The sequence below is a fragment of the Trachurus trachurus genome (genome assembly GCF_905171665.1).
Source record: "Trachurus trachurus genome assembly, chromosome: 22".
NCBI lineage: Eukaryota > Metazoa > Chordata > Actinopteri > Carangiformes > Carangidae > Trachurus > Trachurus trachurus.
The window spans coordinates 15,872,716-15,890,182 of NC_139907.1; the positions used below are offsets into that span (position 1 = coordinate 15,872,716).

General features: G+C 43.7%; 3 protein-coding genes across 3 annotated transcripts; 2 read left to right on the forward strand and 1 right to left on the reverse strand.

Moving 5' to 3' along the window:
• The first annotated feature begins 3,616 nt into the window (after positions 1–3,616).
• On the forward strand, positions 3,617–7,354 carry klf11b (Kruppel like factor 11b). Its single transcript, XM_083998176.1, has 4 exons — positions 3,617–3,799; positions 4,673–4,951; positions 5,345–6,311; positions 6,567–7,354. Exons 1-4 carry the CDS (start codon positions 3,761–3,763, stop codon positions 6,866–6,868), a joined length of 1,587 nt encoding a protein of 528 aa, XP_083854302.1. The 5' UTR covers positions 3,617–3,760; the 3' UTR covers positions 6,869–7,354.
• A 2,122-nt stretch (positions 7,355–9,476) lies between these two features.
• Positions 9,477–11,735, forward strand: dnaaf2 (dynein axonemal assembly factor 2; the record flags this gene model as incomplete). Its single annotated transcript, XM_083998591.1, has 2 exons — positions 9,477–10,775; positions 11,325–11,735. 2 exons carry the CDS (start codon positions 9,477–9,479, stop codon positions 11,733–11,735), a joined length of 1,710 nt encoding a protein of 569 aa, XP_083854717.1.
• A 234-nt stretch (positions 11,736–11,969) lies between these two features.
• On the reverse strand, positions 11,970–17,256 carry lrr1 (leucine rich repeat protein 1). Its single transcript, XM_083998017.1, has 5 exons — positions 16,703–17,256; positions 15,463–15,561; positions 14,323–14,575; positions 13,144–13,618; positions 11,970–12,623 (listed from the first exon to the last, which is right to left on the reverse strand). Exons 1-5 carry the CDS (start codon positions 16,883–16,885, stop codon positions 12,368–12,370), a joined length of 1,266 nt encoding a protein of 421 aa, XP_083854143.1. The 5' UTR covers positions 16,886–17,256; the 3' UTR covers positions 11,970–12,367.
• Positions 17,257–17,467: the final 211 nt, after the last annotated feature.

The following is a 17,467-nucleotide window of genomic DNA, read 5'->3' on the forward strand; positions in this document are numbered from 1 at the left end:
ACCCCATACATAACTACATACTAACATTCTGACGTACAGAAATCAAGGAAATACATTTTAATCTTTTCAGGAAGGGTATAGGCACATAGGTAAGTCTGCCTAATTTGGCTTGCCGTTTATTTCATAACAGTTTGTTCTCTGTCTGAAGTCAGATTTGAAATCTAAAAGTAGTCAGACAATGTGAAAAATGAGGGAGGAGTGGAAGGAAGAATGAAATGTCCCTCGTCAGATGTTTCTACAGCGTTGGATCGCTTTACTCGCAGTGTCCTTTCACCTAGATGCCAGCTTGTAGTGATGGTGGGGAGGAGCAACTGACTGACAGTTTTCCACAAGTTCAAGTGAGCACACAAAGTTTTCTGGATGCTTGTGTAACAAATGGCCACAAAATTGTGTAAAACACACAGAAATAAGTATACATACTTTTTCAATATCTTCAGCAGTGATCTGAACATTTATTTTGACTTCCTTACAGAAGAAAACACAAAAAAAATTGTTGACAATACCGACCGGTTCACATAGAGCAGAAGATTTCATAACACCACAGCATCCGTCTTTCTGTTGAACTAGGTTGTTCATCTGGTTCTCTGCTGTTTGCTGTCCCAACAACAAATATACAAAATGATGTGACAATGATAAGCACTATGGGGACTTGGTGAATAATCACATCTGTGGCCCTTGTTATGGTGATGATGAGGATGGTTTGTATAGCATCGAATACTCTTCTTGCCACTTTACCTTTAAAAGGTCAGAATATTTAACAATTATCTAATGAAAGGATTCTCAGCTTGAAAGATCGCTTGTCATTTTATCAAAATCAATGCAAACATGTCAGTCATGCATTTGTTTTCCTAAATTATTTCAGACATAAGGGAGTGCTCTTATGTGAATATAAACCAATTTCAAATAAAGAAAATGTATTCAAAAAGCCTAGTGTTGCTCTTCTCAGCAATGGGAAAGACATCTCCAAACTAATAACAATAGAAAACAACATTATGATAAGTATAATGTTGCAGTCTACCTTTTATAATAACATTGTAGAGTTTGAGTAGAGATGCTTCATGTGGAAGTAACACTCGTGTCTACATGACACTGCCTGTGGCTGCCTGTCAGAGCTCTGGGGCTGTTAGTGAAATATAGTCCGTAACCCTGCTGGGGCAACTCCCCCCTTTGCGAGTCCGCTCTTGGAGTTCCTGAGTTGGGGGAGTTGGCCTGACAGGGGAGGTGTGCATGCAGAGGCCCAGATAGGGCCAGTGTAACCTTTCCTCCAGATTCCCTAACTAAGTTGAAGCTGACTGCCCCACTTATATCACAAACAGGCTGCTGTACTTAGGCCCGAGCTGCCTGTCATGCCTGCGTGCTAACTCGTTTTCCCTGTAACTCCTCCTCTTTCTCTCTCTTCTTGCTAACTGCTGGCACTGAGGTTGCACTGCTGCAGCGCTGGGCCCTCATTGCTCCCTGAGGTCATGCTTATGTGAGTCATACTGAGGCACGGCCTTCGATAGAGGCCAGGCGCTGCCAGAGCGAGGCCAACACACCTGCTCCACTCCCTTCTGCTGCAGGCAAGCTGCAAACAAACAACAGTTTTAGAGTGGCACAGGCTTAAGTCTGGTCACATGAGGTTTTATATAAATGAGAAACAGAATATTTCCTATGCGCATTGTAATGACACCAGTCAACCATTATTCTGACCAGAGGATCTTGGCTATATTGAATGAATCAGCCAAGGAGAAATACTGTTAAGCATGCTGTGGCCCCGCTTGTATACCATGGCTCCCAGAAGTTCGTTGGGGCTTCTGACACATTTTTTCCTTTGTCTAAAAGCAGTTGGTGATGTAACAGCAAATGTAGGTCAAGACCATTTTGAATTCACTGACATGCACTTATGGGAATGATCTCATGGAGACAGTCTGATAGTAGGTCACATATGTCACAAATGTACATTAAGATTTATGTTACGTTTAAAGACTGAGTTTAGTGTCACGGGAAAAAAGCATTAAATTCTTTACTTCTCAGGAGAACAGCTTATCAGTGCAGTGTATCTGTAGACTTGAACTACATGGAAAATCTTTGTTTACGGACTTAGTTTGCTCCTAATGTAAATGTAATTATGTCAATCAAAAACTTAATATAACCCATATGGATGTATATGGAGCTCTAAAGTTAACGCCGCCGCAGAATTCCTTAAAAATAGCTACACCCACAGACCATGAGTGGGGTGCACCAGTTCAACTGTTGCCTTTTTCATTTATGTGTACCGTATATCAAGTTTAATAGTTAACCTTGTTTTTATAAAAATCTGAAAACATTACACACTGGAAATCACAGAAATAATAGATATTTTATTACACTTACTCTTACACTACACAGGCTGCAGTGATAACATGGATTTAAAAAAACACTCTTGTGCCATAGCTGGTGAGTTTGCATTTGTGTAATTAAATATGAGATTGTCAACAATTTAAGAACTTCTTTATCTTTTTTTCTGTGAAAAAACTGCACAAATATTTCCAAAAAACAAGACAGAACTCTTCATCTGGCACTCGTGTTGCATTCAGGTGTTATGGGAAAGGTGGGACAAATGACTTTCTCACATTCAAGTTTATCTTGAAAATGTTTTGGATAGACACCATAATTAGGCTACAGGCGATCAAGTCAAAGTAGTATGCCACTCTTTGATTGCTTGAAAATAATAGGGTCATAAAGTGGGACAACCTTGCCTACTTCTTTTGCAAAGTGATAACTACCGTAGACTACATAGGCTACTATGATTGACCTTTTGCGCAGGATGCAAATTCAGACTGCAAGGGAAAGCACAAAATGTTCAATGTAATGCACAAAGTAAATCAATATTTACTTTACTGACTGTTTGATCTAAAGATTACTCAAGTCAACTCAAATAACATTGTGTAGCTCAATAATACATGCATATAGTAGGCTACAATATATGTGGTGGTGGTTGTTACACTGTTGATGGACTACAAATGTGCCATCCTAAAAAATAGTTTCAACTTTGAAATTTAAAAAATAACATTGATAAAAGAAATCATGCATTTTATTAATATCTATTCAATCCTATCCAAAAGTAAGCCAGATCTCTGCTTTTATATGTTTGTGTCTTGAATTTATGATAGTTTGATACTGCTGCTGTGTTGTTCTTTGATATTGGCTTGTGATTTCCCTTCATCAAAATACATTCAGATTATTAGTTCGATGGCGAGTATTGTTTAAGTAGTCATTTTGCCTTTTGAATTATTATAGTATTGGTTTAACTGCGGCATCGAGCTGTCCGTTCTTCCGTTTTCAGCAGCGTGTTCCCACAGCAAGCGAACGCCTCATAGACTGGATCGACCTTTCGCCTAGTTAAGCGGCTGGCAGTTCATCGGGTTTACCCTGACACTGCTGACTCCGCGGCCACGCCCACCAACGGCCACGCACCCTATTTCCTCCAACCGTCCTGCGAGCACGCACTGTTCACGCGCTCTCTGCCCTCCCATTGGCTGCCGCTCTGCACACACTCGATTCTGATTGGTCGAGTGTTGCCACCCGCCAGTGCGTGTTGTGAGTTTTGTTTTTCTTTTTCCTTTTTTTTTCTCCTCCTCCCTATGTTTTACACACACAGCTGAGAGAAAAGGCAGCCAGTCAGTGAAAAAAACCTCCTCAACCCTACCACGGTTCAGGCAGCAGCACTGGCAACCGCCGTGTCTTTGTTCTACACTGGCTTTGACAACAAAAAAGAGTTATTTAACTATTTTATTCCTCAATGCCATCGCGAAAATTCACGGAGATGGACTCCAACGGGGTAAGACAAATTCTTTAAACGAATATTTATTTTGTGTTTACCCTTTCTGTCCAGTGTCAGTCACTTGTTTACTGATAAATTTTAATTTTCAGTGCTCACGTCACTAGCACAATCCATCCTCTCTTTAATCTATTAAAATTGATATTAGTCTGTTTGATGACAGCGTCCAACTGGTGCCAACTCAAACTGATACAATTAATTTGTAAACACCTGACTTGTTTTTAAATTGTGCAATGACATTACAATTTTTTGCATTTGCATTTCATTGACTCTTGAATATGTAACACCCTTATATGACTCCGTCTGTCTGAACTAACAATGTTGTTTTGCACTGGAGCCTGTCAGTGTCATCATGAATCATGAGCTATTGTGGATCAGTGTAATGATTTGTTTACTGTTAAAAAAAATGTATCAAAGTTGTAACGTGATAAGCCTACTTCCTGATGCAAACCCGCTTTATGGGGATTTCACATGGCTCATCTCGGCAGCACGTCACTGTTTGGTCTATATTTGGCAGTGGGAGGTGTCCTGGCGCCAAGCCAGAGCTAGTGCATGCTGGGCTGGGGTGTAGTCACCAACACCCCCCTCTCCCTTATTGGCAGCATCATGCAGTTTGGCCCGGGAACTTTAGATACTGGAACAGTGACTGAACATATGACTGGAAATAAAAAAAAATGTTATTTTTTTGGTCATCCTGGGTAGTGTCATAGGAAGCCCGTCTTTTGTTTGTATTCATGCCAGGGTCAGACCAGAGTTGAGGTTGAATCAACACAGCGTATCACGCACTTGAAATTAACCACGGAAACTAAATGATGTGGCAATATACTTTGCTCTGCCTCCTTTGTCTGATGTTTATTTTATTGTTCCTCTCAGACTGAGTACATGGATCACTGTGTGTCGTACGCAAAGAGAAGGCGACATGACAGCGAGCAGTCTGTCTCGAGTGGAACCTGCGGCCTGGAGTACACGGACCTGGAGGCAGCTGAGGCGCTGGTGTGCATGAGCTCTTGGGGACAGGGCCTCTTCCTCAGCAGCAACAGGCCAAACCCCTGCAAACCCAGACCCCTCACCCCGGCGTCGGACTCTTGCGACTCCCTCCTGCCGCCAGAAATTCCTGAGCCCCCAAAGGACTTTGTGTCTCTTTCCTCCCTGGTAAGACACTCTTTACACTGCATAGGTGTCAGAACATTCGTAGGTATGGGCATTGAAATCACAAGGAGCTGTGAAACCAATGAGATAATTGATGTTTAATTATTAAAACATATTCCTTAATGCCAAAGCTGCTGACATTAAAACCAATTGACTTTCAATGTCATGACCAAAGATAACTGTAGTTTATGACATGAGACGTGGGTTGACCTTCAGATAAAGTTTGTCCTTGCAGATGCAAGTTCATAAAAGTCTCAGCTGATAGCTCAGAGAGATCATTGTTCTAGGTTGCACCTGCACGCCACTGGTGATACTTATCTCTGTAAACACAGTTCTTTAAAAAAAAAAAAGGGTGATTTTAACGCATATGCCTTTATATTTCTATTTTCTTTCTAGTGTATGACCCCTCCTCACAGCCCCAGCTTCGTTGAGACTTCAACATCCAGCACCGGCCTCCAGTCGAGCTCCAGCCTGGCTGTGTCTTCGCAGCGCAGTGGGTCCGGACTTCATCAACCTGTCCAGGCCCCCTCCCTCCCCCTCCCATCACAGTCCTGCAGAGCCATGGTGACCAGCGTCATCCGCCACACCGCAGACAGCTCCCCCTGCCAACACCACATTCCAGTAGCCCCCAGTCCAGAGAAGACTGGAGACTCAGTAATGGCTACGGTGGTCTGCCAGCAGCAACAACAACAACTGCAGCAGCAGCAACAACAACACAACACAAAGACTGAGCAGATCATCACACGTTCATCTAGTCCTGATCCCGTCATTAACTTTAAGACAGAACAACAGCTCAGTCCCATGAAACCCTGTTGGAACAGTGTCTCCACCCCAACTCCTCTCAACGCTCAACTGATACACAGCCCGCTCCCTCCCTCTGTTCCGGCGACCCTGTCCCCACCTCCAGTCACTAGCCCGCAAATCATCTGCCAGATGTTCCCCGTCAGCAGCCAATCAGGGATAATCTCAGCCTTCATCCCCAGCGCCGTTCAGACATCTAGCGGTACGATTCGGACTGCCACCACACCCATCCTCCCCCAGCCCACCTCAGCTAACGCCACGTCTGTCCAGCAGTCCCTCATTGTGGGCTCAGCGGTGCCACAGGGGACGGTGATGCTGGTTCTCCCCCAGTCCTCGGTCTCTCAGGCACCACACTGTCCTCAGACTGTCATGACCCTGGGCAACACCAAGCTGCTACCTCTGGCCCCGGCCCCCGTGTATGTGCCAGCGGGGCCCAGCGGTAGCGCCACAGCCACAAAAATGGACTTTTCCCGTAGGAGAAACTATGTCTGCAACTTTCCTGGCTGCAGGAAGACATACTTCAAGAGCTCCCACCTCAAGGCTCACCTCCGAACACACACAGGTGAGCATTTACGGCACTTACGAAATTGTTTTCATATGAAATCACATGAGGATGGGGAATAAAATGTGTTTACCACAAGAAGAGTGGTGCATCCTGTTTGTAAAGCATTCCCGCTTTGGCCTCTTGATGGGAACAGAGTGAGCTCATTGTTTCATGTCAAACAGAGCACTGTGACGTGTGAAGGTTTTATGACTGCAGTGTGACTCACTTGCTGACTCCCTACTCCATGTTTTTCCTCTCTTTCCCTCTTCTTAGGTGAGAAGCCCTTCAGCTGCAGCTGGGACGGCTGTGATAAGAGGTTTGCCCGCTCTGACGAGCTCTCGCGTCACCGGCGGACACACACCGGGGAGAAGAAATTTGTGTGTCCCGTTTGTGACCGGCGATTCATGCGCAGTGATCACCTCACCAAGCACGCACGACGCCACATGACCACAAAGAAAATTCCCTCCTGGCAGGCCGACGTTAGGAGCTTGAACAAAATGGCTGCTGGCAAAGCTCCTCCCTCAAAACCTGGCCTTGCTACACTAAGCATGCTGGTACCTGCCAGTTCAAAGTAAACAACGAACACTGCCATCCTACCCACTCCCAAGATGCCACAGGGATACAGGGAGCAGCCAAGCACACAAGGCTGCTGCTATTTAACTCATGGGAATGAAAAACAAAACACATGCACTGGACTCTTTCTCCTCTTTACTGCTAATTTGTATGTGTATTTTCCTGTAAAGGATTCTTATGTTTACTTTGATATAAATGATAATATGTATGCACCCTTGCCAAAGCCTTTGTATGAAGTTTGTCTTACACATTTCACCCTTTCCACCCCTCCTACAACACCTTCTGTATTTGTTAATACTATATAGTATATATGTATATATATACACACACATGTATGTGCATATACATATATGTCTTTGTGAATGTACTGTTTTTGTTTTACTATGAAATGCATTTATTTGTCATATTTGGGAATATATTGATACAAAAACAGTGTAAATATGAATATTAATCAGTAATACCATGATTATTACCTTGATTATATCTCCCTGTCTAACTTTTCATATTATTTAATACGTATTTGTAATAAAAAATAAAAAAAAAAGTATCAGATGAGTCATTTGTATTCATTTTATGATTTTCCAGTAACTAAGCCCGGAAAAATAGTGTTGGATCAAAGTATAGGCTGTAATCTTTGGTCATTTCGCACAAATGCAGTATGAGTCTGCCCACATCCTGTGTGCGTCACAGTGACTGCCCCCCACCACCGCCCTCTTCTTGTCAGCTGAAGCTCACTCGTGTCCTTTAAAATGTGCTGACTGGCCTGTGGGTTGCTTCCTGCTGCCTGAATGATTTTTTTTTTTTGGTGTTATAATAGCTCTTCTGGTGAGACCATCTGCAGACGTTTTGTCCTGTTCATTAGCTCAGAGCCAGAATGCTTGATGAGTCAGGGCAGACATAAACAGACAGAGATTTGTTTGCCTTGTATTGGAGTTCATTAACAGATCACTTGAGCCCATTCAGCCCTGTCACATGGGAACAAGAAGGCGGTGGGTGGGTCTGTCGTTGCATAACCACTTACGCTGCTGAATTTTATTCATTCAAAATTATTCTGTTTTCAATCTGGTATATTTATTAATTATTTATTTTATTTGAAAGTTGAAATTAAGATATACAGCTAAAAAAAAATAACAGACTCTCCTTATCCTACCCTGGAGAAATACATGCACTGAGAGAGTGTGGTTTTAGTATTCCACAAGTATTCACACTTCACCTGTATAAATAAACTTTGCAAGTGATTATTTTACAATTTTAACAATAAAACCAAAGTATTAAAGATTAATCTGGACTGAGATGTGCTCTCTGCAGCATCCATCCTTTCTCATACACACATTCATAAGCGGTGGTCCCACACCTAGTAACAGCACACCCCCTCCAATCAGACTGTGAGAAATATGAACTGTTGGGGGTGCGACCAATCACCTCCATCCGCTGCATACCCGCCCCTTTGCCTTACTGACCGACTTTACTCACTGGCCATGTGCCACCTGCGCGCTGGTCTGTAGCGACACCTGCTGTTACAGAAGTGTCACATCACCATCTAACAGTTTATCATACAAAGAGAAAAAACGCTCATAATTGACAATCATTTCCCAGTCACATTTGGTGCTTTGGCCTAAACATAAGAGTTAGTTGTTAACATTTTCGTTTGTTCTTTGCCATTGTTATTTGTAACTAGGGAACTCAAACTTTATATACATTGTTTGTAAAGAAGATGTACTTTTAAGCAACAAATAGGCCTGTTCATGATGTGAATGACATGAATGGATGATTTTGTGACAAGGAGGAATTTCTTTAATGCATTTGTCCTTTTCTTCCTTTTGCCCCAATGAGTTGATTTTGTTGTCACTGTTCTTTATTATCACTTACCACTAATTCATAGGCATGTACTTTTTTGTTTAACATAAACAAAGATTTAAAAAACAAAAACAAACATGGTACAATAAAATGCCAAACATATTATATTATATATATTATATTATCATATTGCCAAGTTGTTCAGGTCAAATGTTGTTAGTGCATAAAATGACAAGCACACATTTTAAAGTGTGAATGTTTGAATTGTAAACAAAATAAAGTACAATTTTAATTCTATATTTGACTTTATTAGGGGAATATTCATTCTAAGTATTTTACGCCTTGTGTTGTGAAAGATTGAATGTTTGGGCATAAAATCACCTACAAGGAAATATGTACAATAGAAATAACCCACCTGTGTAAACAGTAACCTTATATGATTTCTACATGTATTTATGGTTATGTTATTTATTTTAGATAGATTTTGTTTTTCATTTTAAAACCACTGTTTTCATCTTCATCCAACCTGTTTCTCGGGGGAAGTGTTTCCTTGTTGCACCGTTGCGGCGGCCTTCGCGTTGCTATGGTTACGTCCACACAGCAACGGACGCGGTAGTTTTCGGCCGTTTGGAGTTTGTGGTCTCACAACAGGAGCTGAAATACGTAAATTTAGGTAAATGGTGGTAAATACTGCGCACTTTTATTTTTTATCAAGACCGGACTCTAGTTTGTGTGTCAAACTCTTACTTTGCCTCTCAACAGTGTTTCTGGACTGTCAGGAGAGTTGGTGGATAGACTCAAGCGTGAGTTAACATGGAGGTCGGAGAAAAGCTGAAAGAACTGGACATGACAGTGGATGAAATCGAGAGGCTGACAAAAGCTTTCAAAGACGAGAAATTCAGGGAAATGCTGCGCGATTACGCAGAAGAGCTGGCAGACCCAGAGAATAAGAAAAGGTATGAAGAGGAGATCAAGCTTTTGGAGCAGGAGAGAGGAAACAACATCGAGTTCATCCACCCGGAGCCGTTCAAGTCGTTCAAGACGAGCGTGGACGGCAAACAAAAGTGTTTCATCAATATCTGTGCCAATGATAAAATCGGAAGGCCCTCATGTGAGGGTGGAGTGAGCGAGCATGGCCGCAGGGGGCAGCGCTGGTCGCTGCCTCACAGTCTGCATCCAGGAAGACAAGACACAAATCCAAAAGGAAACAAGATTATGATCTATGATGTTATTTTCCACCCTGACACTCTCTACTTAGCGAGCAAAAACAAGAGATTCATGGACATGGTAGACAACACAGCCATTCAGGGGATCCAGACAACTTTCAAAGTGACTCTGGACAAAAACAACGTGCGACAGATGAACTGTAGCTACAAGGGCACCCCACAGCCTTGTGTCATTAGAAAACCCATACCTGGATACAAAGCCCAGGATCCCTCAGATAAGCCTGACCCTCTTGCTTTCCGGTACCCGGATGAAAAAACGCCCACCACATCCTCACAAACGAAACCTACAGATTATCCTGCAACAAACAACAGCAATGATGTCAAACCAGCAAGTTTCCCTATCCAGCCTCAGGAGACCAAAGAGCCAACTAAGCCAACCTACACCATAAAGTATCGATCTTTTATTGACCTGCAGGACTTTAGATGCTCCAGAGACTCAGGCAGGAGCCCCAGGCCCAAAGAGATAGTCGTCACCATCGACACGCCGCTGTTGAAGTCCATCAGAGACACCAGCCTCGAGGTGAACGAGAGAAACCTGCTGCTGGAGTCCAAGAAACCAGCGTACAGGCTGGAGCTGCCTCTGGCCTACCCTGTGGACGAAGACAAAGGAGAGGCCAAGTTCAACAGGCAGAAAGGACAGTTGACAGTCACACTGCCTGTTCTTCCATCTAAAGAGGCTTTTGATTTCGCTTTGGGACCTGCTACGACTGTTAGTGAAGCTCAGGGTGCAGACGATGATGAAGGGGAGGAAAGGGAAGGTGAGGAAGTTAAATGGGAAGAGCAGACGAGAGGAAGCAAGGAAGGTGAGGGGGAGCAGAGAGATGTCGAGGAGGAGAAGGTAGAGGATGGAAGGGAAGCTGAAGAGGAGGATCTGAAGCAGACAGAGGTAGAGAAATGTGAGGACAAGGAAGGAGGTGATCACATGGGGAAAGGGCAGGGAAATAGAAAGGGGGAGGAGGAAAGTGTATGTGAAGGTGAAGAGGAAAAAAGCAGAGAGCAGAAGAGAGAAGGAGAAGCGAGTAAAGAAGTGGAAATTGGTTTGGAGGAGGAGGCAAAATGGCAGAAGCAAGACCAAGACAGTGTGGTGGAGGACGCAAGAGTTGAGGATCAGAAGAGTGACACGAGTTATGAAACAGAAGTAGAAGAGGAGAAATTGAAAGAGGAGAACCAGGAAAACGAGAAAGAAGATGGAGAACTGCCAGAGAGCCAGGACATTTTAATCACTGCTGAACACACAGAGATAAATCTGAACTCACGTTTGGAATCAACACCCGAAATAAATAGTTCAGACATTCAAGAGGAGGCAGAGAAGACAAACAAAAACATCCCAGGAAGCGAGCAGGTGAGATGAACTCTGACAACCTGGTTAAAGGTAAAAGTGTGTGTTCGACCTAATCTGATAAACTTGTTGACTTTTTATATTTCTGTGCTTTAGATGGAAGCAGATGCTGCGTTTCAGCATCACTCATCCTGTGAGGAGGAGTCCTGCGCCCCTGCTGCTGCCACTGCATCTCCTCCATCAGCTGTGGCCAGCGCTGCAAACCACAGCGTTGTAAAGGACTCCTGCGTTTCTGAGGGAACAAAGCAGCCGGCAACAGATGAAGAAAATGAGTCGGGTAGAGTTTCAGATACAGGAAAGCAGCAGGAGGAGGAAGAGGAGGAGGATATGGATGAGGACGACCTACCAGCAGAGCAGATCTTCCAAACCACAGAGCGTGACACCGAGCCAACGCCACTGGCCGCATTGAGGGAAATTGATAAAGATGGAAACGAAACAGTGATCAGTGATCACTCCACTTCTGTTACGCTCACCTTCCAAAACACCCTGATGTACGAGCTGGACTGAGGGACTTCTTGTATTTTCTTGTATTGTAACCGTTTCTTTTTAAACACAATGCCTCATATTACATAATGGTGAATAAACTACTAAAGACACGACAATGGATGCTTTTATTTTATTTAAGTTTTCACATGTATATAAAAAAAGTTGTGGGTCATTTGCACAGTAAAAACCAACTCCCTTTCAGTGGCACTGATGGACCCTGAGGCACTCTGTTCAGGAGATTTATCTCATGTCTTTATTCCCCTGCTTAGTAGAAGTGGGTCAGTAGGGAAACCTGCGTTTTCCTCTTGGAGGCAGAGAAACCAGAAAAAGACTTTGTATGAGAATCTTTTTGTGTCAGTGTTACTGCCCACTATGATTACATACAGTCAGTGCCTCGTACATACAGGCAGAGCAGGTATGAAGGTACTAAAGCTTGTCTCTTCATCCGTCCTTGATATGTGGAAGTGCATTATAAGTTGAATGTAACTGTAAAACAGGCAGCTTGAAGCACTTGTCAAAAAACAAAGCTTAACACTTGTTACTGTCTTATCTGATAACCTTTTACAGTATCTCATAACTTGCAAACTACTGTCGTATCCACAGCAATGTCCAGCTGTTGGTGGGTTTTCAGTAAAAACCAGAGTTTGTCTCCCTCATCTGATTCCTCTCTGGAGGGAGCTGTCTAGGAATTCAGAGTAACACGAGAGGGAGCAGAAGTGCTGCTGCACCGGAGCGTCTGTGCCTCCCATGTCGTCCACCAGCACCACGGTGTGAGAGACCTGGTGCAGGTTCATGCTGACCGCCGTCTTGATGAAGAAATTGATGCAGACGCGGCCGCAGTCGCAGGTCTTGCCGAGTTCAAGGTCCTTACACAAGTGGGCAGGGATGAGGTGAGGTCCGTATGGTATCCTGCGAGGTGAGGGGAACCAGAAAGAGTAAGGATTTCATCAGTTTCATTTAGGGGATATTTCATCATTTTGGCAAATTGGCCCATTGCCATAATCCCTATAGTCATAGCAGTGGGTTCGTTACCTTTAATTGTCGGTGCAAGCTATTTTTAGAACAGCGGAGCAGAGCTGCGAGCTGCTCAGAGCTACGCTACGGAGGCTCATGGAATTTCTTGGTTTCCCTCATCAAACTCATCAAATACACAATCCAACAACTCAAAAACGCTGGATTGTGTATTTGATGAGTTTGATGAGGGAAACCAAGAAACCCCTATAGCCTCCGTAGCTTAGGTCTGAGCAGCTCACAGCTCTGCTCTGCCGTTCAAAAAATAGCTTGCACCGACAAATTAAGGTAACGAATCTACTGCTATGACTATAGGGATTATGGCAATGGGCCAATTTGCCAAAATGTTGAACTATCCCTTTAACAGCAATTCACAGTTTATATAAAAGATGATAGTCTGGGTGTGTTTGCCTCTCACCTGAGGTTGGACACAGCTCTGGAAGCCATCTCTTGGAGTGTGAGGGGGAATGTGAGCTGCATTGTGTGGTCCAGAGGGTTGGGCTGGATAAACGGGTTTCCAAACAAGTCCAGGTTCTCCAGACTCAGCTTGCGGAAGTCGCCCGGCAGCACGGCCAGCTGGTTATGCGCGGCTGACAGGAACCTCAACTTGGAGAGTCTGCCGATGTGGAAGGGCAGACAAACAAGCTCATTGTCGTCCAGTTTGAGGTTCACCAGTTCTCTGAGCTGGCAGAACTGAGCGGGCAGGGAGTGCAGTCGGTTCTGGCTGAGGTCCAGGAGCTGGAGGGTCCGCTGCAGGGTGGACAGGCACAGCGCCTCACTGAAGGCTTCCAGGTGGTTGTTGTGGAGGATGAGTTCAGACAGGCAGCTGAGGTCGCCGATGGTAGCAGGGAGCTTCTTGATGTGATTGTTGCTGAGGTCGAGCTTGCGGAGAGCTGCAAAAAAAAGAGAGAGAGAAAAATGCTACTTAAAAAATATAACTGGGGAGATGTTTTATATGAAACATCCTTAAAGCACTAGATCAGGGCCGCCAAACTCATCTTAGTTCAGGGGCCACATATTTGACCTCAAGTGGACCGGACCAGTAAAATAACAGCATAATAACCTATAAATAATGAGAACTAAAAAATCCCTTTGTTTTAGTGCAAAGGAGTACATTATTAAATGTTTACACCTTTTACAAAATATATTCTTAACAACCTGACATTTTTTGAGAAGAATATGTGCATTTTCAACAAAATTATGCCTCTTTTGTCTTCAATGTAATTTTCACTCTTGGCATATTCATCCCTCGGCCCGGGCTGGACCCTTTAGTGGGCCGGTTTTTGGCCCATGGGCTGCACGTTTGACACCCCTGCACTTGATTGATCATGTTCCATAATAAAAACAATCAAGGTTATTTTCACACCTTGAAAAGCTTTCTCCAGGTTCACAGAAGACTTTATACAACTACTTTGACAGGGTGACGACTGTTAATGATAATGTGTAAAACTATTGGATTACCAATTTAAATCTGAGACATTATGCCATTATCAATGTTCTGTCAACTTGTCTATTAAAAAAAAGGGAGTAAAGTACAGAGACGGTCCAGAATATCATTTTCAATCTAAAGCTGAAAATCTAAATCAACTCCCTTTACCTTTAAGGGACAGCATCCGCATGTCCACACGTGACAGTTTGCAGTAGGAGACCTGGAGCTGCTCCAGGGAGTAGGGGAAATTGGAGGTGAGTGGGTAGTCCTTCTTGGAGACGATGGTGAGTTTCTTCTTGGGTTGCTCTACGTCCCTGGCACGGACAGGAGTGAGCGTGGACAGAGGAAGGCTGCTCGTGTCGCTACCCCTGTCGGCCAAACGAGCGGCTGAGAGGAAGTTTTTCAAGCTGTTTGCATCAGCCTGCAAATATACAGGTAAAAATAAAAAAAGTTGAAGACAGCTCAATAGATGAAACAGGTGACAAAAAAAAGCACAAGAGTTTCAGTTTCTTCTCAGGTGGTTGTGTATGAGCCACTTTGAAATATCTAACCTAAATCCACTAGCCTAGAATATCCTGACATACTTCCTTTGAATGAACATGATGAACTCTTTGCTGTTGGGAATTTAAAACATGTGAATGATTCAGGTTGGAAAGTACAGGGTTTATATGCCATGTCTGAATGCTTGTACAATCCAATACTCAACACAGACATTTTCATTTAAATTGAAATGTACGGACAGGGTTGGAGTCTGTGTGATCTCTGCTGCTGGTATCATGGTGTTTAGAAAACTCTGCAGGGTAACCGAACTTTGTTTTCCTTGTGCACCTGCATCGTATGATATCAGTCGGTTTTCTGGGTGTGTGAGTGCATTTCTGTCAGTGGCACAGGTTAGGATATGGGTGAAAGGTCACCGTTGTTTCAAAACAACCAGAAGAGCTTTACAGCGGGTGGAAACAATGAGGCTGCTATGGTGTCTGTCCAGGCACTGGGCCGCAGTCAAAACAACTGTAAGCGTCTGTCTGGTTGATAAATGAGCGAGCGAACAGCCTGACTTTTGTCTCTGAGCATTGTGTTGCTGCTCTTCTTGTATGATGAAGACTTAGAAAAGAGCAAACACCACAATAAATCAGCGTACATCTTGCACTCGTCAACAAAATGTCTTTCTGTGTAATTTATGAATCACCTGTGATTAACTTATTGAGAAAACAAGACTCAAGTTGCAACATCACAAGTCTGAAAATGATGGTCGTCACTTGTAAACACCTTCGTGCACAGACGGAGATTACAACACGCTGGATGTCATACCTTGCTCAAGCAAATGTCGACCGCAGGTTCCTTCAATCTCACAGTGGCTTTGCCCTCCTCCACAAACCACGTGAAGAACTTCTCTATGTTGTCTTTTAGCTGTAAGAGAAAGTTGGCAAATGTGAGTAAAGGAAGACTCACATTTCACAACAGTAGGATGTGCAATGCGTGACAAGTGTAGACAGGGTTGCTCAAAGCTATTCAACCTTGATGTCATCAAGCTGGTTTAGGCCTTATTCATGAAAGTATGATTCAGTAGTTATTAAAGACAAACCAACAACACTTAATATGGTTTCCAATCTCAGTCTCCTTAAGAACATTGTCAAATAATTATTAAAAAGAAGGTAGATTTAAATTTCTCAGATGATTGAGGGAGCTGAAAAGCGAAATAAATTTAGTCAATACAGGTTGCTGTTTTGCCAGTGCCTGACACAATTGGTTTAAAGGTGAAACAATAACAGAAGATCTGGTTCTGTTACAGTGACTGTCTGACAGAGAAAAAGGCTAAGAGAAATATAGCATGTACCGGTAAATAAGATGGCTTTACAGAAAATGCCATGTCTCCAACTTTGTTACCAAGTTGTGTGACGAGTTATGTGACCAAGAGATTTTGCTTCAGAACCACATCTGTCTCAGACTGTATACATTTCCTTTTTTCCACATTTCACCCACCAGATAAGTAACAACATGACTTCATGTACTAACTTTATATCTGAAAATGAATGAATGACATTAAACACCTAGTTGTCTTGTGTATATATATGCTGGAAAAGGCTTGAGCCCCTGTCAGAGGACTCAGAAGACAGAGGACAGACAGACTTGAAAATGAATGAATCTGTTGCTGAAACACAAACACATGCTACACAGACAGACTCAAAATGAGAAAAGACTGTGACTCATGTGTAGAAAATGTGAAAATAACATAGCTAATACCATGTGTGTTTATTTGTCAGTGATTGTTTGTTTTCATACTCTCAAACCTGCTTCATGATGGCCATTTAAGTTACTCTGCTGTTTTCAGACTTCATTGAAAAGCTCCTCTGTAGTTTAATTTAATATAAAAGCAGCCTATACATACTATAACTAGAAGGATCTTTCAATCAGCCTGATTTGACAACAACAACAGAGGCCACTTACCCCAGAATATAATATGAACTCAACCCTGTTATGACAGCCAGCAGATGTAGACCAGTAGCTATATAACACTAACAACAACAGTAACAGTAACAGCCCCACAGACCTTGTACTTGGACCCTGTTCTGTCTTTCGCTGTGCAGATCATCATGTAGATGTTGCTGCGCTGGCTCGTCTTGTCCAGGTGTCTCCCGATGGACAGCACCGCTCTCGTCCCCTTCCCTCGACTCCTCATCCCAAACGTGGGGAGCATCCGATTCACCACCTCGACATCGCACTGCAGCTTCATCTCAATCAGGTCACCACACGGCTGGAAATATCCGGCTCTACTGCCGCCGAGTCCAAATCCACTCAGGCTCTAAACACATACCAGAGGGGAGGGAAACTTCCGCGAGGAAAAGTAACGTTAGCTTGTAACTTGTCCCGTTGACAGAGTCACGTCATGGATGTCAACAACAGAGCAGCTCTCTCTCTCTCTTTCTTTCTCTCTCTTTCTCTCTCTCCGCCCGTCGACGACACTTCTCTCGCTCCGCAGCGGGGATGTCAGGACTTACGTTTCGACGATTGTTAGGGTTTTGTTGTCAGTTATCGTCACAAACTGTATCATATCCTCCTCCTCAGCAGCAGTTTCCAGGTGTCAGTTGGGCTGTTAGCTGCTGCTGCTGCTGCTGCCGCGCGCTAGCAAGAGCCCGCGCGCGTGGGAAGTGACGTCACACAGAGAGGGAGAGCGAGAGAGCAAGGGAGGCGGCAGCTGCGAGCACATTGGACTACAGCAGCGGGACACGACCGGACAAGACCCTCGCAGGTTACATTAAACATTAAGATGTTTCATTGGGTCCATGCCTATGTTCCCACAGCCCTATGTTCCCAT